This window comes from Magallana gigas, chromosome 4, assembly GCF_963853765.1.
Source record: "Magallana gigas chromosome 4, xbMagGiga1.1, whole genome shotgun sequence".
Lineage (NCBI taxonomy): Eukaryota > Metazoa > Mollusca > Bivalvia > Ostreida > Ostreidae > Magallana > Magallana gigas.
This window is the reverse complement of record NC_088856.1, coordinates 30,807,179-30,831,263: the sequence shown is the minus strand read 5'-3', so window position 1 is coordinate 30,831,263 and position 24,085 is coordinate 30,807,179. Positions and strand designations below refer to the sequence as shown.

The 24,085-nt window shown below is 33.4% G+C and overlaps 1 protein-coding gene across 3 annotated transcripts; it reads left to right on the top strand.

The window, feature by feature from the left end:
* The first annotated feature begins 1,376 nt into the window (after window positions 1–1,376).
* LOC105334332 (beta-1,3-galactosyltransferase 1) lies at window positions 1,377–23,427 on the top strand. Of its 3 annotated transcripts, none has more exons than XM_011437729.4 (2): window positions 1,377–1,787; window positions 19,697–23,427. In XM_011437729.4, exons 1-2 carry the CDS (start codon window positions 1,777–1,779, stop codon window positions 20,871–20,873), a joined length of 1,188 nt encoding a protein of 395 aa, XP_011436031.3. In that variant the 5' UTR covers window positions 1,377–1,776; the 3' UTR covers window positions 20,874–23,427. The 3 variants fall into 3 exon arrangements, with proteins under 3 accessions (XP_011436031.3, XP_011436030.3, XP_011436032.3); XM_011437728.4 differs by lacking the exon at window positions 1,377–1,787 and adding an exon at window positions 7,814–7,944; XM_011437730.4 differs by lacking the exon at window positions 1,377–1,787 and adding an exon at window positions 11,285–11,820.
* Window positions 23,428–24,085: the final 658 nt, after the last annotated feature.

The window sequence follows — 24,085 nt, the reverse complement described above, 5'->3', positions numbered from 1 at the left end:
CACTTACGAAATAAAAAAAAAATGCAAAAGTTTGTAAAATCAGGAATAACAGCCTTCAAATTTTTAAAAAAAAAATATGTCTTATATCTTGGCCTTGTTACTATAGCATAAAATTAGAAGTTACTCAAATTGGCATGTAAAAAACGTAAAAAAAAATGTCAATAATCTTTAACGGTTTCCATGGTAACTTTCTAAAATACTCGCTTTCTCTATCAATTTATTTTATAAAATGAGAATTGACAATATAATAAAAATCATTTTATATCTTTGATGGCTTATATTAGTGGGCAAAATCTAATTAAATGGATTCAAAGTAGGTAAGATTAGCTATTTTTTGTTTCATCTTTAGCCTCGGTTACCATGGCAACGGTTACCCCGAACAACCAATGTTTTAGTGTCTTTTTGCATTTTACTCTTATATAGGTGTATCCATGCATGAAATATTCAGAAAATCGGTTACTATGCGGGGCCAGACTTAATATATAAATTATTGATTTTTACATAGAATTGATAAAAGTCTAATGAAAAAATCGCTGGTAGAAACGGAATGGTTTAAGCAATATTTTTAAAATATATCTTTTATCATATTCTGTTCATCTAGCTCGGTCAACCGGTTAAATCTTATATTTAATTATTTACAACTTATAAATAACGTTTGGTCACCATTCCGTTACGACACAGCTACGTAATAAACCTTAAGTTTTACACTGAACATTAGTTCCTTGTTAAATTAAAATATCTCTTAAATCACTAGATATATGACAGCAATAAAAACTGGCTGTGCAAATAAAGTACTTTTATTGTTTTACAGTAGGAAAAATGCTCGAGACAAGTGTAACCAACAGGAATTGTGGGATTGTTAATTGCTGAGTTAACGTTTTATCAGTTTTTTTTAAACGTTATGAAAGGGAAGATGGTTTAACGTTAAAATTGAATTCTCCGCTGGACTAAACCTTCTTTTCTTTTCTTTTTAATCTCCGATGTCCCGTTCTCAAACTAATTTGATCAGGTTTAAGTATGACCACAAAACTATCTGGTAGGCAATTTAAAACACTTATAAGTGATAAATTTTTTTTATCTGTTTCGGATGACCGATCTCATGTTATTCTTGAATTGTTTTCTGTTTTTGCTCATAAAAAGAGTTCTACATGTTAAAGCATACATGGATTAATATCTATATTAACATCACACAGGCGTTTGTAAATAAATAAACAAAACCACATATACCATGTTATTTCGTTTCCGGTTTTTTTTTCAGTTTAAGATCATAGCCATTAATAGTTGCTTCTTCTTTTCCATCGGTCAATTGACATATGAAGCGGAACGGGCTCTTTAAAACTTAGTTTTGAAAAAAAAAATGTAGACGGTTCTATGACCGTATCAAATCAGACAGGAAGGCGCGAATAATGAAGGTTTAAAGTACCCGAATCATGTCTTTGTATCAATGGACATACAGAATTATTTCCTTTTAAGTCTTTTCATTGTTAGCGGCGCTATCTATCAAGTAATGTGTGCACCAATTCCATCGGTTTGATCATGGCCTAAGATTGATTTACGAAATTCCAAGTTTAAAGTTTAAAAAAAAAAACCAACAACGATACAAACGATGGTCAATCACTAGAAAACGGCACCGCTCCACTTCAAAAGTTGGTGTATATAGTCATGTACATGTACGTACGGGAGGTCTTGGATCTAACATGGCTTGCTGAATTGTTTATGGATGTGTTCTTGTAGGTTTTATGCCAAATGTTGCGGTGGGACAGTGCCAATTTCTAAATGTTCGCAAGGTAAGATTTGTATAAACATAGCTTATTTTTCATGGGCCCATATTATAATTTGAATTTATTTTTTGGTACAGTCATTAAAAAAACACCACACAAATGCCAATCGTCTTTAAATTTATTTGTTTGTTTTTTGGTTTGTTTTTTTTGTTTTTTGTTTTTTGGGGGTTTTTTTGGGTTTTTTGTTTTTGTTTTTGTTTTTGGTTTTTTTTGTTATACAGTTGTTATGAATAGAGTCTGTTGTTCAAGATTTAAACTTGGGCCACAAATGTGTACTGAATTGTTCGAGCAATACAGAGGCATTCATTATGGCATATTCAGTTCGTCTGAATTGATCTTCCTTCCCGATATACCTTATTGTTGCGTACGAAAGTTTTCCAATTTTAATGTCACACCTTCATCAAATATTGGAATAATTGAATCTGTAACTTGTTTATTTTTGTAAAACATGGAAAGATGGAATATTCGATGGTCTTGCTTGCTACAGCTTTTAATGTCAATTAAACCGAATCTCGCAGCCCCCCCCCCCCCCCCATTGCTCCCTTGATTATGTAATTGACATGGTTGTACTTTCGGTCTTTATATTGTCAAAAGTGTATATATGGAGGTTGAAGAAAAAGTGAAGATGTTTAATAATATCACCATAAATTGCATGGATATATAACTTTGATTCGTATGTCTTATTTACCATCCATTGTGTTTAAGAAAGATGAAAATTCAAACATTATGAAGACTCTGTTTAAAGTTTTTCAAAGGCCTAGATTGAAGTAACACGGGGTTTATTATTTTTTTTTTCTAAAGCAAATACGACACAGAACGAACACTGAAAAGAGATTCATTAAACCATGCACTAATATTGACTCAGAATAACTTTTCACTGACTTGAGACCAGTTAAACCCTCGATCCCGTAATTTTGTTGAGTGTTAAAGACTCAGTCGGTATTCTATGCACAACGTTTTCATGCAGATTTATGTGCGATACGAGAATATTAAAAGGCGTACATGGCATGCGCGGATATAGTTCGAAATATCTGACGTTTTCTGGGCTTTTTTTTAACGAAAACAGTTTTCCTGGCAAGTAAAATATCAAAATCGGTAAATAAGCATGAAAAACGTCAGATATTTTGGACTAGCGTGGATCCAGAAAATTTTTCAGTGGGTCTGAAGGATGATTGTTTTCCAGAAAGGGGAGGGGAGGGGTGGGGTGAGGGCAAAACCACTTTTCGGGAATATTACTATGTATAATATATTTGAACTTTCCAGGGAGTGGGGGGGGGGGGGCAACGTCTACCCCTCTAGATCCATGCATGCGTGTAGATCTGTCCATTTTTTAAATTTTTAGCGTGCAAATTTTATATGTTCTTAGACAATCTTAGCCCCTGAATACTTAAGAAAGGGTATATATGCACATGAATCGTCCCTCGTACAAAAATTAACAGCTTCAAGACTATGAGTAATAAACTGTTACAGTTTCACTGGTGTTTCATTTGCTTACGAATGTTACGAGCAGTGCCAAAAAAAAAAATGCGTGTAAGCGGATGGTATACATATTTTTTAAAGCAATGATCGCTATTTCGATTTCCCGTATAAAACACCTAGAAAAAAACTTTTGAATAATGGTTTATATTTAATGCATCTACATTTCTGTATCAATTATATGAAAATAATCAAGGCTGTCTAACAAATAATAAGTGGAAGCGAATTCATTTTGTATACAAATTCTATCATGATCATCTAATGGTGAGGTTCTATTCAAAACGCGGATTAATTCTAAACCTGAATTTGATTTATCCGGAACTTTTACCTACACTTTTTGATCAGGCTTTCTCTAGCTATAAATAACATTGATGTAATCAAATAAAAATATTTACATTATGAAGTAATGCTAATGTGGATTTTTCACACAAGTATGGGATTAAATGGGAATTAAAGCTAATAAGATGACATCTGACATTTTGTTTTGTTATACTTTCATGTTAAATACTGAAATCTGATTGGTTAAGACGCAGTTAATAATATTTTCTATTACCCTCAGCGTTAGTAACGCACTTAGCAACGGGTAACATTAAAAAATGTTACATGCGCGAAAATTATGCGCGTACGGTTCGCTGTAGAATTCACGTTATTCCTATATAAAAGCAGTAAAATTTTCTTAAAAATTAAGACATTCAGTATAACAATATAAATAGTGCCCGTTTGGGAGGATAACAGTTGAAATTGACACCCCTCGAAAACCATTGTCAACCTCCGCTTCGCGCCGGTTGACAATGGTTTTCTCGGGGTGTCAATTTCAACTGTTACCCTCCCAAACAGGCACTATTTATATATTATTAGGCATGGTATTGCCGCAATAAATCTTTTAAAAAATAACTTCACAATAGATTGCGAGATTCTGTGTAATATACAGTTACATACATACCGTGTATAATATACAGGCAAGTATGTTTATTCTCTACCATAGCATATATACATCAAGAAGTTTTTTTCCACTATGCATTGCATCATGCATCTTTAGCCGAGTACGACTCCTGATCTGTCTACACAACCGTGACACAGCTATATATTACATAAATGTGCAAAATATGATAAAAGTAGGTTAGAATCTTAAAATTTCAATCTTTTACACCCCCTTAAAATCGGTCTACCCCAACCCTCAACAACCCCCCCCCAAAAAAAAAAAAAAAAAAAAAACCAAACAAAAAAAACAAAACACAAACAAAACACAAACAAAACAAAAAAAAACAGCGAGCAAACTCAAGGTTATAGGTTTTAACTGTCTACTTTTTGCATTAAAAACATGTTAAAATGGCGTTTGTCTCAAGCGAAACACGCAGAAATTACGTAAAGGCACATTAATTATATAATGCATACATGTATTTTAATTTCAACGAACCGCGGGATGATGGCCGCCAACTTCGTCAAATTGCTGTTTGACACAGATACCCGATTGCAAAATCCTTGACCTTCTTAAAATGGCTTTATCATTCCACCTAATCTCATACAATTACTACGCAATACCAAACATACGTAAATTCCAAAATAAATGTTTTGCCAGAGCGTTCTATAGATCTATATAATCGTATATCCCCCAAGTCATGCGTTCTAAATACAAACACCATATCAGCCTTGTACCATCCACAAGAGGGGGGGAAATGTCAGACTGCATGAAGCTGTTTGATATTTTGTTTATGTTGTTGTTAAGAAATGGGCTATCAAATTTACAGATAAAATCTTTCTTTTTTTTTTGGTGATTAGAGATTTAAAAAAAAGCCAACCGACACATTCATGATTGAACAATGTGGGATTGGTCTGCCATTCATTAAAACGCACGGTAATTAATTATGGTTTAAATCTGATGTTGTCTTTAACGAAAAATCGGTTAGATAACGGTCTAAGAATGTGTGTAAGCCTAGTGATCTATCGTCATAGGCGTCGGAACCGTGCGGCCTTGGCACACCCATGTTGTAGTAGAAGCAAATGGCACTACGTGTTTTGCAGCATAAGACACTATAGAACCATTTTAACAAGGCCTTGGACTTTCAGTTGGACTTTACTATCTATTTCTTGCTTTAAAACAAGTTAAGAGTGATGTTGGTTTCGAGTGAAATATACACCAATTGCGTAGTCTTAGCTCAAAAGCCAGACAAATCTTGTTGATTTCAAAGAGCAATGGCTGTGTGGCCTGCAATGAAATAGACAGGCTTACATCACATTGTAGTTTGACACTAACTACCCAAAGTCCAAGCTCTAGTTAAAATGGTTCTAATTATCGTTTTTAAGAAGGTAGATATGAGAGTCGGAGGGATCAACATGGACCAAGACCGAACATTTTGTTGAGAATCTTCCAGATATTATACAGATTTTCTGTAATTCTATTTTTTCTTAACTGTAAATATGGGGAGTTCAGGTCCCGGGATCTTAAAATTTAGATGAGCTCACTTTTGATCTCTCTTAGTCACACTTTTATATACATGCACAAACAGAATGGTCCTCTTAACTCTGACATAATGAAAATTGTTGAAGAATCGATCATTGCTTCAAATGTGAGGCCATTGCCTCATTTGCTTCCATTGCACTACGGTCGTGATTTTACCGCAGGGGTGCGGGTTCTATATATATATATATAAATAGAGAGAGAGAGAGAGAGAGAGAGAGAGAGAGAGAGAGAGAGTATATTATTCATTTATTTTTTTTTTTGCTTGTAAAGATTTTGGATAAGTGTAGCCCTCCAACTTAAAATTTCCTTCCGATGCCAGTGAATGCTACAGTGGAAGAATAACAAGAACCGTTTTCACAAGAGCATGGGCTTTCGGTATGACGCAACTGTCTACTTCTTGCGTCAATACAAGTTAAAATGAAGCTGGTTTCGAGTGAAATAAATGTACGCATAGATTGCGTATTTTAGCTCAAAAGCCACACAAAAGTCGTTGATTTCAGAGTTATGGCTGAGTGACCAACAGCGAAATATACAGGCCTACGTCACATTGCTGATGGACAGAACTACCCAAAGTACAAGCTCTTGTGAAAATGGTTCTAATCACTCTTACATAGTTTGCAGACACCTGTAACATTGTCACAAGTTAAAGTCATTCGGATTACCTCGCCCTTTTCGTCGTTTACAAGTATTAGAAAAAAGTTATTTTATAAACAATGGCCGAGAGTTGTCCGAATGGCATACAGTGTGTCGCCACTGTCCAATCAAAAACCTACTTCCGCATGACTAGCGTCTGCTTGACTGACTCTTACTTCACACAATTTTATCAGGTAATTTCACGTTGCATTCAGTTACACTAGGCTGCTGCATTTATCAATAAGAAATAGTTTTGGGTTTTTTTTTCTTTTAAATTCCATCAATGACTTGTGTTCCAAAAGCTCGCTATTCAAACATCGTAATTAGTCTTTAGTTAATTTATTTAATTATCCGTCGCTTTGGTCGACTGTCGTCGGTTTTTACATTTTTTTTTTTTTTGGATTGAATTTGAGCTCGATCAACATTTTGTTATGTAATTCGTCCTCTTAAAAAAAATATTTTACCTTGTGGGAACTCTGTTTTGAAAAAGATTAGGTTATTTCGATAGAATAGGGGTGAACTAATTTTAGATGAATAAGTGTTAACGGATCATGATTTGGGCAATATGAAATAATCTGAATATTGTATATATCTATTCAGGAATAAATTACCTTGGTATTGATAATGTTGTTATTGACATTGAGCTACTCAGGTGCGGCGAAAATTCATGATTTATCACATTGATAAAGATGGAAATTCAATTGGTCTTCGAATGTCGACATTTCATTTCAACTAATTTGTTAAAGGCAAATTGTAAATAACTTTGTCACTGTAAGACCTTTAAATAATAATATCACATCTTCATGCAAATACATGTAAATGAACATTTTTAGCACAATAATTATTACATGTACTTGAAGCACAGTTGCATACCTTAGATGTAGTTTGGAGGTGTATGCATATGCGTGGATCCAGAGGTCTGGAAAATTTAATTTGATTAAATTCACATAATAAAATCCCCCAAAATAGGCCTCTGACAGACCCAACCCTTCCCCACGAAAAAAAAATGACCCTCGTACCCCGATTTTTGTTTTGATCCGCGCGCATTGAATGTGTGTGTAGATATACATAATGCACTGATAACAATTTAAAAAAGAGTACATCAATATAGACGAAGATAGGTTAGTAGTATTTACTTTCTTATTAAACTTCACATGCTTAAAACCTTGACCATATACCGGTACAAGAGAAAAATTTAATTAAATCACCCTATATTTATCTTGGCCACATGGGAGGCACAGATGTGTGTATACTGATGATTTACAATATGTTACCTGTAAAGTAAGGTGAAATTGCCTCTATTTCTTAATGTACTGTTTGGTACATCTTAAAGTTTGTATCTCTTTACAATGCGTATTGAGGCCATTGATTTGGGGAGTGAATCAACTACCTATCATGGCTATTTTAGGAACAATGCTTTAATGTCTTATACATGTACATTTTTTTGCGGTATGTTGCGCTAGGGTGCAGGGACATGGTTCTAAAAGAAAATTTTATCAGATATTTCAAATAGTTTTCTTGGCTGAGGATGTGTACCAACTCGCTATGCAAAGGACTCTGTTATATATTTGGATTGAATTACTTTCGTATAAGGTATTGTACATGCATATAATATATGTACCATACGTATATGTGTATGCTCTGCAAAAAAAAATATATTGCATGAATCCTTTTTTAAGATACTGGCTTTTAACAAAATGCTCAAATTGACTAATTTGTTTTTGACCTTACCAAAAATAATGGAAAAAACTGGGGTTAAATTACAAGTAACACTTTTAAACTTTTAAAGTTTAAACGATAAATTAAACTATGAGATCTCATTTGTTCAAGTTGTTTAGTTTATACAAAGTTATAAATTTAAAAATGCGTATAAAGCAAGGATCTCTCTCTCTCTCTCTCTCTCTCTCTCTCTCTCTCTCTCTCTTTGCGTCAAACCTTTCTAACAAGTCTCGAGTTTAAATGGTACCAATCAGTCTGTGGCAAAACATAACTATACCATAGTTACGAGGATTGATCCAAAAGTGATGTCACTGATGCGATAAAATTATGAAAAGGTGAGGTAAACAACAAAAATTCCAATTTGATATATCTACCTTTTTTAATGCAGATCGAAAATTTTCAAATCTAAATGATAATTAATTCTGAAGATGAACCATAATTATAAATAGCCCGAATTAAGGATAGTCTCAACGCGCTGTAACGCGACGATATTTCTGAATTGTCTTCGTTTACTAAAGTAAATCTAAAAATTTAGTTCTTTACAAGGAATTGTGCCTGATGGTCTATTCACAGTTTTTTTTCATCATTATTTCATTTAATTCATTGAATGAGTGATTACATTATATTCCTTTCGTGTTTGATAGAGTATCAATTTATTGATTTTCTTTTGTACTGTGCGATCAGTTAAATCGAAAAGTCTACGGACGTAGCCTCAGATTTTTGTTGATGACGTAAGATTCTTGCCTTATCCTGTCTTCCGATTATCTACTTTACTTATTAGTGAGATAAAGACTTAGAAAAACATATCAGAACCACTGTTACGGTATGCTGGGGTCCGTTAAAGCGGTAGCTGCGGGTCCTCTCTAATTCATTATGGGGTCCGTCCGAGGTCTGTCCTAGCCGACCAGAGGCGGACCCCGAGCTAGTGAACACAGGGGTTCGGTTGTTGCTTTCTGTTTGCCAGGTTTTATCTGGTTGATACTCTGTATATATGTTTCCAAGACTGATTTTTTTTTTATAATTACCTGTAAATTTGGTGAGATTAGGGCTCCTCTACCATGACATAAAATTAACATTGTTAAAAAAAATTGGTCGTCGTTTCAAAATCGATGCATTTGCTGCATTCGCCGCCGTGAACAGAAATTTAATATGAGTATATTTCACTCAGAATCATTTGAAGTGAAATTCACACGAACATTTTTAAAGGGACTTGTACACGATTTGAGATCAAAAATCTTATTTTTATTTTTTATTTATAAAATGGTTTACTGGGGCATTTTAAATGATTGACCAAAATATTTAATGTTAAAGTCAAGTTAAGAGCGAGACACAGAGGTAAGAATTGGTTGTTATGTAAACAAAGCTCGAGTCTTATAGTTGTTTACAAAAAATGTTATGTAGAGAATTACTATTTCTTAGACAAAATGACATGTAAAAACAATTTAAACTTACTCAGTATCTTCATAAATACTATTATCAACAAAAGAAAGATACATTTGATTGAAACTTACACCAATACAACACATGATTATGTAAAAATGACAATATTCGAGCTTTGTTTACAAAACAAAGAATTACGAACTCTGTAAGTTGCTTATAACTTGATATTTGACTTTCAAATTTTGACATAGCATTATAAACTTCTATTTTTATCAGTACAAACATTGAAAATGGAAAAATAAAATTTGAAAATTTTAAGTCAAATCGTGTCCAAGTTCTTTTAAGTGTGGTGAGTTCACCCATACATAAATCCACTATGCCTTCTTTGTACCTTTTTTCAGCAAACTATTGAAAAATAAGCATTATCTGAGGTCTGCGTAGATACTTAATTTAATTAAAATTCTTGTATGTTCTTTGGTTCTTGTAGTTTTGATACTTGCCAACTACAATGTAATTGAGATCCCTGTATGAACATTTGTCGGGAAATTATATAAAAATCTGAGGTATACAAGCATAGGATGGCGGCTGGATGTTATTTGTGTGTGCTTCCATGATTACAATCATGCAAACAAGCCATAAAATAATAAACATGGACGTGAATGGTATGTACATGTACTTGGTGCGAACTTCCACTGACAAAACTGCGATAGAAACGTTTGCTAGTAATTAACTTTAAATGTAAGCACTGTTATGAAAATTGGGTTTAAAAGCTTTTACAAATTTATGTTTTAGAAAGCTAATTATATACCGTGAGTAAGTTAAGTTCTTTTTATGAGAGTAATTTAAATGGAAGTGCAAACAAACACATTTCGAAAAACAGTTTTATACTTTTTTTATTGACAGTAATCATCGTGCTAACTAATATTCATATTTATGATGGTCGATAAACTTCAAACTCACATTTTAGGAAACGTCATTTCCATCGTGATAAAATTGTGCTGGCTGGCACATTCAGCTTCGACTCAATAGATCTAAATTTATCTGTCGTTGTAAACTTTTCACATTTTTATCTTCATCTCCAAAACCACTCCAGGCTTATTTCAAAACTTGGCACAAAGCATAACTGGTTGCAGGGGAATAGGGCAACTCCTTTTTTAAAGGTGAAATAATTTTGAATTATTGAAAATTTGGGGCTTTTTTTCTTCATAATCTTCCTCTCTAAAATCATCAAGAAATTTTGGCCAGAGAAGCAGAAACTTGCAATTGTGTAGATTCACCATCAATTAGTTTAGATTCAGGTATGTTCAAATAAAAAAACCCGATCCCAATGGTTTAATTGGGGCCACTGTGAAGGTTAATTTTTACATACGAATAAAAAGAGGAAACACTTTAAAAAGATAAGAACAAAATTGAGCAAAACATTTTTTTAGAAATACAGAAATATGAGTTATTCTTGGATATATAACTCAAAATATTGAGTAAAAACTCAGACGAAAGTCTAACTTACGTTTTGGAGCTAATGAGCGATGTGGCCCCTGGGCCTCTTATGTATTATGCTGTAGTTGGTATGTTCATATTCATATGATGGTTTTCTTTATGCTGTGATTATTTCATAATGAAATTAAAATTGTTTAGTTGAAGGAATCCCTAAAAAAGTATTATTCTGTTCAAAAGTGTAAATGGAAATAAACATATAAAATCTCTCTATCTCTCTCTCTATCTCTCTCTATCTCTCTCTCTCTCTCTCTCTGACTCTCTGACGACACTGCTACATCCTTAAGACTATCCTTAAGAAACAGGAAGTAATATATACGTATCCTACATTTATTTCCGCAAACGGCGAGCACTACAGCGTATAGGACTCACTGGTCTCGTAAAAACTTCCGGCTGTTACCGCATATCGGTAAACATTCCTCTGCGCATCGAGGGTGTTAGCTCGCTCACCTGTGATCTCATTTTTTTAAAAAATTTCTCTCCATCAAGTTACAATTTCTTTTTGCGCTTGTTTTTCTGTTTTTGGATTGATTGGGTGTCAGATCTGAATGAGGATTATATTTCCGGTTCAATTTAACGATAGCCCCACAGGCTGTGATATTTGATTCTTCTCCTCCTAACGTACATGTACATGCGTGTGTATTAGAAAATGACACTTTGTTGGACGTCTGTTCAAGCCGTATCCTATTGATCGAGCTGTGCATTTTTCTTTTCCCCAGCGTACAGGACATGCGTTTCTATCATGTGACAATGAAACTCTTTAGAAAGAGGTTGGGCGAATATGTCTTGCCTCGAAACTGGCCCTGATTTTCTTTTTAGCTGGATATTACAGTCGATTTATAAATGAGACAAAACGAGCCAGGGGAGAGCGATGAGGTATATATATCAGCTCTCTCTCTCTCTCTCTCTCTCTCTCTCTCTCTCTCTCTCTCTCTCTCTCTCAGTATTTCACATGTTGTCGTTAGGAAATTGAATCTTATTCCATTGCAATAAAATAACTTTCTTCATGTGTTGAACTCATTTAATTTAGACACGATAATCAATACGTAGTACAATTCAAAAAGAAACACAATTAATCTTCAAGCTTATTTTTTTAAGCATTTTGAATTGGGGAAAATATTAAAAAGAAAATAATATGTTAAATACTATATACATGCAGTTTATATGAATATATACAATGTCATGTAGATTTGTTTTATAGACATGTATGTGAGCAAATAAGGTAACAGCTGCTTGTTGTTTGAGCTTCCTGTTGAGTTTCATTGGATGACAAATGACCAAAGGTTGTTTGTTTTTTGTGTTTTTTAAATGCTATCTAATCATACCATACTTATCCTGAGTATTTTAAGTTTCTTCCACAACAACTACGCGTGTCGTGCATACATTGTCAAGTGCACTGCGTATATAATCCTGATAAAGCCGTTTAAGGATGTTTATGCAATTATTTTATCGTTGTTGATTCCTGAGTAGGTCCTAGAACACCCTTTTTAAAAAAATATTTCCGCTGATGTTTAAGAAATCTGGTTAATTTTTTTTAACTCGTTCTTGCAACATTCAAGATTTTACCATTGTTTACTGTGGACTCATTAGATTTCGTGGTGGCTCAATTTTCGTGGAATTCGTGGATACCTTTCATCCAGGAATTAACATCCTCCACGAATTAATAAATTAGGGTAATAAAGTCATATTTCCTCTGTAGGTTTAAGAGAATGTATGAAACTACGTCCCCACGAACCTGTAAAACTTTAGCAATCCACGAAAATTGCACCCCCCCCCCCCCCACGAAAATTAATGATTCCACAGTATTTTTAAAATGCCCGCTAATGTCTAGGGCAACGATGCTAATATTCTGAACAAAAAAAAAATCCTTAGCTGATATCAATTCAACTTAAATTTAGCTTGTGTTAATTTTAAAAATCAAGGATACCAATTCTTGAACCTATCGGAATTAAATTTCATTTAAGGCTAAAGTAGATATTTGGGCTATTTCAAGCGTTTACTCGTTCAATAGTAGTAAAAAGAGTCAAATGATAGTCACCTGAAGTTGATCTACCATCAATAAACGTGACATCGCAAGTGAAGTTTATAGTATTTTTACAATGTTGCAATCAAATTCAAAATTTACAACATGACATTTTGGTATTTACTGTCACCCGGTGTATTCAAAATTTACCACGTGACATTTCCGGCAACGTTTTTGCTTAAGTTTCGAAATTTAGTATTTATTTCGTTCATTCACATTCACTACCCGGATGATAATGTTGGAGAACTATGCAAGATGTTACATGGACTATCAAATAGATAAAAAAAATGTCAGATTTTCTCATCCCCCCCCCAAAAAAAAAAAATATTGTTTTTTCATTCCTGTCAATCTGCAAGAGGGAACATGTACAAAGATAAAATTTTGGAATTTTTGCCTTTAGTCGAATTCAACTATTCCTATTATAATATGATAATAAAAATTGATGGAAACGGAAGCTGGGGGACAGATTGTATAATAAATTGTTTCCCACCTCCCTCATATTGTATCAATGAAAGATGAATAGTCTCATGCGGGTGTGAGATGAGAAATTCCACCGAGGGGACAAGATTCACGGTATAGGTCGGGGCTTTGTTAAGCCTAAGACTGTGAATTTTGGCTCCGCGGTGGAATTTCACAACCCCACACGAGCATTCACTATATAACTTATGAATTGTGATTTATTTTTTCTTCAATTACATGTTTTTCGTAATTTTCAAAAAAAAAACCTGACACAGCATTTCAAATTTCTTTTCCTTATTCTTATTCCGATATAAAAAATAAAATATATCGTATAAAAGTTTCTTGAAATGGTGAAAACATTGTGTGGAAAATGAGCGGCACCTCCAGATGATTAACAAAAAATGTGTTAACTCGTAAACTAAATATCAATTCATTTAAACCATTCCATTATACGTCGTAAAGACGATTTTATATACTAAATACTTTGCATTCAGACATTCGAATCTTTAACTATGGGCTTATCCCTACACTCGAACGAATTACATGTTTTCTTACATGTTACATTTGTACATTGTGGCTTGTCAGGAAGAGATTACATTGTAAAATTGAAAATAAATTTATTTCAATCATCATGGATTATAGGCACATTCCATGGTTTTTTTTTTTTTATTTTTAAATGCAGACACTGTTTGTTTATCTTTTACAGAGCTTGAATTTCCTTTAGCAATACGCAGTAAGCAAGCATGTAGAAGGCTTACATAAGCATTGAGAAGGCTTACATAAGCATGGAGAAGGCTTACATAAGCCTTGCCTGCTGCATAATCCAATAATGTAGTTTGTTTGTATAATAGAACCATTTTAAAATAACAAGACCTTGGACTTTCGGTAGGATGTAATAATAGTCAATCCGACATGTTTGGATGTTGTGAAGTACTTAGCTGTATAAAGATGAAGGAAGAGCATATTTTTGTCCTCCGTGATATCGAAGATCAAATTTTTATACATTGAAGGCTTTCCTTCCTTGCCTATTGATTTTTATTTAAAAAAAAAAATACGCGACGCGGTTTTGATTTTATTAACAGGCACAAGTCATTGTTTTTAACGAGCGTTTTCTCTTATTTTCGGTCTTGTTATAATTGGCTGCGCGCAACAATACAGGTAAACGGTTGCATGGGTTGCGTCGATAGATAAACGTCTGACACATAAATTGCTCATGAAGCATTGCTTGCCAGAACATGTCTCTTTTTCCAGTTTCAGGTTGTGAAAATAACGCCGACCTTGAAATCGTTATTTTGCAACTGCGCAAATTGGGCTGTAATTACTGTTCTCAAAGCATAGCATGAATAAATACCAATTTTGACTCTTGAAATTTTTAAAATCAAAGAATTCTATGGAGCTTACGAACTTGTCTTGTGTTTACCGTAAAACACTCAGTTTAAGAATAAACAAAACCTATGTCTTGTCTCTTTGGGATACGTATTGATAAAAGAGAAAATAAATAAAGGCCTAGGTGCCTATAAACATCTATTTTATGAATGTAAGTTTTGTTCATATTTGACATATTTCAATAGACAAAATGATGCGTAAATATTTGTTTTTTCCAAGTTGTATAGGGATAGACTATATCTTTTTAAAAACATGCTGATGAAACTGGCATTTCATGTATTTTTATATTATATAATGACTCTTAATTGTCATTAATGTCACGGTGATGAATTGCAGTTATAAAGTTATATCAAAAAAGGGTGTAGTACAAAGCATATTGCAAATTCAGAAGTCTAAAACGTGTGAAAATGCCACAATCTCTTGTCAAATGCAAACCGTTAGAATATATGAGCTTTAAACATGTCATGTAAGTCATAAAGATCACATAAATGTTATTTATATTGAACTATAAAAATGTCCCATCAAATAAAACATAATGTTACACTAGGATATGAAATAATCGATGATTTATATCGCCTTATACAAAAATTGAAAAAAAATTCTATTTTTTAACAAAAAAAATCTAAGAATGGTCAAATGATGTCGGATTATTCGAGATCCGGTTTAAGAAGATAAGTGTAATCGATTATCGATTACACCACGTGGTGTATTATATTAACACGTCTAGGGATACGTAATAAAAGTTTGATTGCCTGAGAATAAGAAATCGACAGACTCAATAATGTAATTCAAAAAAGAAGTTATGTAATTAAAAGATGATTATCATATTGAACAGAAGAGTTGCTGAGAATTTTAGGCCATGCATTCAGCGAAATTCAATATTAATTGATTTAACTGCTCGATATAAAGCAGGTAACAGTATAAGGGGGTACTTGTAGATATGACTCTTCTATCCCCTTACCCCCCCCCCCCTCCCCCCACCCTCATCCAATGGCTGATCATCATCCCTGTTGAAAAGTACCATCAAAGTACTAAATTGCATCTAGTATCTTTACATAATTGGTTACCTGCAACTTATTTATGAAGTTTAGATTATTGACTGTTGAGTTTTTTTGTACAATTAAGTCTGGACTGCGAATTTTTGAATACTAAAAGTATTTAAAGTATTAATGGTATTTTGTACCTGCGATCAAACATTTAGATGTCTGGTTTTGAATGGAAAAAAATATGATTTTTGTGTATGACAATAAATGACTCGGAAAGAATTTCGATGTTTCTTTCGAACCGGTGACAATATACTTGTATACATTTGATAAAAGTTCCGATAACGAAAACCGATTATTTTTGTACATGGCTCGTGTTAAGCACAACAGCTGTAGATATTTGCAAGGAGTAGGCTAAGTTGTGATTACTTTTATTCATTGTTGTCGGACGTTAGGTTTACCCTATCCAGCTAAAATATGTTTATTGATCCTCGCATATACATGGACAGTTAGGAAACGTTACTAAGACTGAAACTGACTTTTAAATGCATGAATAATTGATGTTAGTGCCACATTTTTAAAAGCGGGGGGCACAGATTATGTGTGGACACGCATAAAGAGCGTAGGTTATTCAGGATCATTTGATAACTAAAAAATACTCGACCAAAGTACTTTTCTGCATCGCTTCCTGGCAATTTGACAAAATATAAAGTGTTACGCATTCCAATGAAACTGATACAAGTTTATCGTTTGCCATTATATAAATAGTGCCTGTTTGGGAGGGTAACTGTTGAAATTGGCACCCCGAGAAACCCATTGTCAACTGACGCGAAGCGGAGGCTGACAATGGTTTTCGAGGGGTGTCAATTTCAACAGTTTCCCTCCCAAACAGGCACTATTTATTTTATTATACTGAATGTCTTATTTTTAAAGAAAATTTTACTGTTTTTATATAGAAATGAAGTGAATTCTACGGCGAACCGTACGCGCATAATTTACGCGCATGTAACAATTCGTTGTGTTACCCGTTGCCAAGTGTGTTGTTAAAGCTGAGGGTAATAGAACCGATTACCAACTGCGTCTAAACCAATCAGATTTCAGTATTTAACATGAAAGTATAATAATGCCGTTTATTCTTTTCATTCACGTAGAAATTGACCGAAACAATTTACAAAATTGATACTTAATTTCTTACTATGTGTTGTATTCTTAATTTGTATTCATTCAAAAGTTTGCTATATAAAGCTTTTATCTGGGTTCTTCCGGCCATTTCGTCTGCAAAGCAAAATCTCAATATTCGCCCTTTTATTTCATGCCGACTCATTTAACCTGACGAAATGATGTTCACAAGATTCTGTTATGTTCCGACCAAATGAATACAACTTGTGCAATTTTGACTTTAATTTGCATAGTAGTAATTACTACTTTATAAAGTCTAAATCAGTTTTTCATCAAATGACTACATCAGGACTTGAACTAGCAACCTTTGAGTTACTGGAATTACACCTGAGCCTAGTAGATAAGGTGAAGGTTTTTTTTTTTTTTTTTTTTTTTTTTTTTTTTTTATCGTTGCATCATTTTTATATACATAAAATTCAATATATAATTTTTATTCACATACATTAATTTACAATTCATATTTTTTTTTTTTTTTTTTTTTTTAATACCATTTATTGATTCCTTATAAACAAGTACATAATAACATATCAGAAAATAGCATATGGTGAAAACAGAGTTACAATATATATCAGGTTTTAATAAACTAAAATTGTACAATGTATATGTATATGAGATAGTCAGAAAAAAAGGGGAAAAAAATCAATATATGTTGAAAAAACGTATACGATATATATCAAGATTTTATGGGGAAAAAAATGTTACATGTACACCGTACGTACATTTAAACATGTATGTGTTAATCAAAAAAAAAGTGAGAGAAAATAAATCCTTGCATTGATAATTTACATGTGATTTTTTTTTTATATTTTGGCCCACACATAACAAAGGGTTTCCCTACCATCAGTCAAAGTCTGTGTCCATGTTAGAAACCCTTGTATACAACAGAGGGACTGTCTCCCTCGGAGGGTGGGCGTATATAAATATATATATACATACATAATAGATATAAGCATAAGTACATATTCATAGCATAAATGAATATTCATAGTAAAAATGCAAAATTTTGAAAAAGTTTCTTTTCTTTCATTTGATGTAAAAAAGATAGAACAGAACAATAAGATAAAGTATTCTCTTTAATATACATTCTTAACGATTGGCTTGTTTCTTCTAAGTTTTCGACTCTACAGAACATTTTATATTTGTAAATTCTGAATGCAATAAATGAGAGGAAGATATTATAAAGCTTTGTTGTTTCGTTATCATCAACAAAAAAGCCAACAATGACATTTTTCCAAACAATATTAAAATTTAAGCATTGGCTTGCCATATGCCAAACATGTTTTACATTTACACAATCAAAAATTAGATGCTGTGCATTTTCTATCTCGGTTCTACATATTTTGCATTTGTTATTTACCCCTTTATTCCACTTACTGATTAACAGATTATTACTTAGTAAATTGTTTAGAAGTTTATAATTAAATTCCGCAATACTTTTATCTTTGACATTTTTAATTTTGTTGAAATATATTGATTTCCAAATTTCCTTATCTTGGATCTGGAAATCCCTACCAAGCTTTCCTTGTGAAATTGGACTTTGAAATTTGAGCTTTACAAGCTTCGAATAAAAACATTTAGTTTTGTATTCTTCGTCATTCTGTTGCATTTTGATATAGGGGATTTTAGAAAAATCATACATGAATTCAAATTTCTTAAACACTTCTTGTATTATTTTATACTCGCAGATCCAATTGCTTTTTTTGTTTAACCTATCAAATATATCTCTTGTACTTTTTAATTTACCATTTTCTTCAAAGATATCTTTAACATACAGTATTCCGCTTTTAATCCATTCATCAAAACATATCGTTTTACCTTTAAAAGTAAATGAAGTATTCGACCAAATTGGTTGTAATAAAAACGATTCGGTATTTATTGATCTGTCATTATTTTGCTTAAAATCTTTACATAGATTAAAACAGGTAAAAACTTGCTTATAAAATTCTGGAAAGTTTTTTAGTATACCATAATTTTCAGTCGATATTTCTGTTGTGCTCATTAAATAGTTTATATTGATATTCAGCGGTTTACAGAGACTATCTATATATTTTTTTACAACATGATTAGTTGTAATTAGGCGGGCAATCCACGTTGCCTTTATAGCCTTTAATTTAGAGTCTATGTCGGTAATGCCTATACCGCCATCCATAATATCACCTATCATCGTATTTCGTTTGATTCTGTCTGTTTTATTCCATATGAAATTGTATATTACTCTATAGGTGAATTTTATGAAATCATGATAAGGTGAAGGTTAATACTTACCGCACATGCATGATTCCAGTAACTGAGCTCTATAACTTACAGAGTATAATCAATAAACTAAAAAAAACTGGTTATAATGTACAAATACTGATTACAATGTACAAATACTGATTAAAATGTACATAAATTCATTGATCAAGAGAGCTGAATGGTCGTGGTCATTTTCAGACTGTTTTGATCTCCTTCAGAAGAAGAGCTCTTACTACTAGTATAAAGAGACACAGGGAGAAATCCTCAATTAAAGCAATATTATGTGGATTTTATTTTTTTTTTCTTAATGAAAATTCAAACCTTAACAAGTCATATTTGAAAATTTAAGGCAGATCTAAAAGGTAATGTATCACCCCCCCCCCCCGCCCCCCGGCTCCCTAAGAAATCATCACCCGTGTTTTAGAGTATATTTATTATAATTACTGTTCATTCTAAAGAGTTTTTTTTTTAAATCTGTATTTTTCAGGACGTGTTTCGTAGGGCTTCGGACAAGTCGGCGATTCTGGAAATGTGGCATGATGTTATCGTCTGTGATTATAGTGATAGAGGTGATTCGGATATTTGCAATTAAGCATGTGCAGATATGTGCAGTTCCTCAAGCCCCTGTGGACATGGAGACGACCACCAGGGCAACCCCGAATAATTATTCTTTCCCTTTGGAGATAGACTTCCATGAGCTGTTGGCAGACATTGAGGCCGATCGTCCAGTTTCGGTGCAACCCATAAATGTTCATCAATTTAGTTATATATCTAATCCGAAAAACATGTGCAGAGTGAATGATCTACGACATAGATGGAGCTTAGATGGGAAGGGAAAACCATTTTTTCTTTTAATTCTCGTAAAGAGTTCCAGGAAAAACTTTCATTTGCGTCAAACTATCCGGTGGAAAACGAAAGAAAGGAGATTCAAAAAATGGAGAAGACGTGTTCGAATAGTTTTTCTTTTAGGGTATTCATTTAACGAAAGCAACAGCGAAATAGCAAGAGAAAGTGATATTTTTAACGACATTGTACAAGAGGATTTTCTTGATACATATAGGAACCTAACATATAAGACTGTCATGGGCTATAGATGGGCGACCAAATATTGCTCAGTTGCTACGCACATTCTTTTCCAAGATGACGATTTTCATTTCAACGTAGCGAACGTCTTTTACTTTCTTCGTTTGCAGCAGGACACCGATTCTGTGTACATAGGGCATTATATTGAGGACTCACCCCCAGACAGACACAATGACAGTAAATATTATATGACGTATGACGACTACCCCCATCCTTATTTCCCGCCCTATTTCCCAGGGGGTGCGTATTTTATCAGCATGACCATTGCCCAGAAGTTTGTGAAAGTGTTCCCTTATGTCAAGCACATAGCAATTGATGACACATTCTTGGGAATTGTGGCTTATAAACTGAACGTTACTTTGCATGATTCAGATCTGATTGCGTTTGGTGGGTGTGAAAATTTCACGGAGATTATTTCGTGTCGCGGGTATATCAATGTACAAGAGGTATTCAGCGGATGGAAGGAGTTCTTGCAAAATCTGGGCATTTTCAAAACGAAATCAGAGTTTTTCTCCGTCGAAGACGCTACGTTTGAACCGATTCATTTACAAACTCAGTCAAAAGATCTACCTACAAGTTAATGACAGCTAATTTAGGAACACTGACAATCGAATGCTATAGAATGAGGTTAATAATATACTCGTAACATTTAAATGTCCACCAAGGACAAGTGTCGTATATCACTTGTTACACTCGGCGACAAAATTAGTAAGCCCTCGTATCATATATTAGACTCTTATTGGGATTCTAGTGTGATCGATTGAAATCAGGGAAATGTGACCCCCAAATATGATGACCTGAATTGATTCACCCTTTATAACAGATGGTGCTAGATATTTTTGGTGTATTTATTATTTTTGTGGGGCTGGCGAGGTGTTGTACACAATACCCATGACCCAAAAGCTCTGCGTTAAGTATTACATTTGCATGGTCTCTCTCTCTCTCTCCTCTCTCTCTCTCTCTCTCTCTCTCTCTCTCTGCTTTTGATTTATCATGCATAAACTCGGTCCTTTGACATATACGGATATATATGGACCTTATAGAGTATGTAGCCCTTGGCATTGTGAATGTAGGGACTAAAGTGTACATACAGCCACTAGTATAGATGTTGAATTATGCGTTTACCTGGTGTTTGTGAGAGGAAAGGCAAAGAGGTGAATCGGTTGAAAGGGATCACTCCTCGATTATTTACGCTATATCTAATGATTTAAAAAAATATAACTTGCTAGTATTTTCTCTTAATACTTTAATAAAAACAGAGACAGTTTAATATATTGTCCAAATAGGTTTTATGTACAACAAAGGGATTTACTACAGTGTTTATTGGTGTCCAAATACAACTTTAACTATTGGAAAGGGGTGTGTCCAGGGATTGTATTGCTTACTTAACATTGGTAACTTTACTACTATTATATGAATTAAAAAAAAGGGAATTTCTAGGGGACTATACCCACCCACTCCTTCTACATATGCGCATGGTTTTTTTGTTTTTTGTTTTTGTTTTTTGTTTTTGTTTTTTTTTTTTTTTTTTTGGGGGGGGGGTAGATTTTTTTTGGTCGTCACTCCAGACAATGCACAAACCATGTCAATGATATTTATTTAAAACAAATGAATTTTTAATGTGTCATGTGATGGTGTGCAGATAAGGATACAACTAACTTTTTTGCATTATTAGTGGGAAAACTTTTATAAAGTTCCGCCTTTACGCATATTTTCTTGGTCATCTATAAAAACATTATGAACAAAATGTTCTGTTAGAGAAAATTGGTCGCAATCTTTAAATTCTGGTGAATTTTATGAAATCATTTGCATTGTAGATATTGAAATGGATTGATTTTTCGCATTATTAGAACCATTTTAACAAGAGCTTGGACTTTGGGTAGTTGTGTCAAACAGCATTGTGACGTAGGCCTGTCTATTTCATTGCTGGCCACTTAGCGATGGCTCTTTGAAATCAACAAGATTTGTCTGGCTTTTGAGCTAAGACCACTACGCAATCAATGCATATTTCGCTTGAAACCGTGTCACTTTTATATTGTTTTGACGCAAGGGATAGATAGCTACATTTTTGCTGAAAGTCCAAGGTCTTGTTTAAATGGTTCTATTACACCTAGACAACTAATTGTCTTTAAAAACTTTCTGAATGTCACGATATAATCTTTAGGCGTGTGTGAGGTATTTCTAGCGATTCAAGGCGTTTAGTTACTAGAACAAAATGTATGAACCCGGTATGAGATAGTTAACTATTATTAAGAATTACATATATGTTAAATGACGCAAAAAAGATGGAGTGCTCAATTGCAATGTATTGAGAAATATGTTGCTTAATATGTTTATCACGTTCTTAGCTAAATATGAGGTCTTTGAGACATGTTATGGTATTAAGTGCAGATTATAAAACTTGTTAAGCGCATGTGTTAAACTCTGCTGCATATATACACTACAGGGTATAATTATGTACTTTGAATGCACAGACTAGATAAATAAGATTTGATAATATTTGTTATATATGTATTTATTGAAAATATTTGACCCATGATGTTACCTATAAGATGTATGAGAGTGTATGTGTGCATGTGAAATAATTTGTCGCATATTCATGAGTGTCTGTTTTCACATATCAACAAATGAAAGAAATAAGTAATGGGACGCACATGAAGAATCTGTTGCCAATACATGTCTGTTGATGCCATCTTTATTGTAAACTACGTGTATTTAAATTAAAATGGTTGCGACATGAAATGCATATAAACCATGCGCGGATCTAGATGAGGGAGTGCAACCCCCCTCCCCCCCCCCCCCCCGGAAAATTAAGATTTATTGAATATTCACTTAGAAAAATTACCGGAAATATGCCGCCCCCCTCCCCCCTCCACACACACACACACCTTTAATAAACACAATTGTCCCTCGACCCTGAACAAAATTTCGGGATCCGCGCATGATTTACTCTATTATCTTATTGTGATTATTCAGTAGTATGTGTATATATAATATACTACACTATTGTATATGATTATACATGTCATGTGTCTTAAAGAGTTGTTATGTTTATGTATACAATGTTCGAAATATGCGACAATTATATCTGCATAAGTGTGTAAAAATAAATAATATATTTTTCTCATGCCTGTATGGAAGTGTTTTATTGTTTTTCTATTGGTGTTTTTTTTTTATTGGGAAGGGGGGGGGGTGCAGTGAGCATTGGAAATTGAAATGATCCTGTCTACTGTAAGTAATAAAAAAGTTTTTTTTTATAGATTGCATGTTATTTGTTTTAAAAAAAACCTGTTGCTATTCGAAACCGCCATTAAAACAACATTTCGTTTGAAATTTGATGTTTACAAATTACACAGACATATAATAATCATTGCTTCCCATAAATCTAATTGTACCAAGGATAAAATGCATGCTATCGATCGATCTCCATTTCAAACGCAGCATGCACAATTTAATAGCTAGGTGCTTGATCAGTTATCGGATGGTAGATGATACGCACTGGAAATCGATAGGAAAATGACTAATTGTACGTAAACATATGAAATTATGAAATTCCAATATTTATGAATGCGTTTTATGTACTTAAGCATTATGATGTTTATTCTACGATTCCATACATATTAGCAAGCGTCTATTTCCAGTAATTAGCTTTCAACTCTTATAGATCATTTTTGCAATCTAAACATAAAACCAGGTTTGCACCATTGACTAATGATTTTCTTTTTTTCAAATGTGAATAATTAAACTGATGAATAACAAATATTTATAATATTTAAGAATTATATTACTCTAA

Coding starts and splice junctions, on each gene's coding strand:
- LOC105334332 (XM_011437728.4), top strand. CDS start 7,880: ATGTGTACCAACTCGCTATGCAAAGGACTCTGTTATATATTTGGATTG. Junction 7,945..19,696: donor TTGAATTACTTTCGTATAAG/GTATTGTACATG, acceptor TGTATTTTTCAG/GACGTGTTTCGTAGGGCTTC.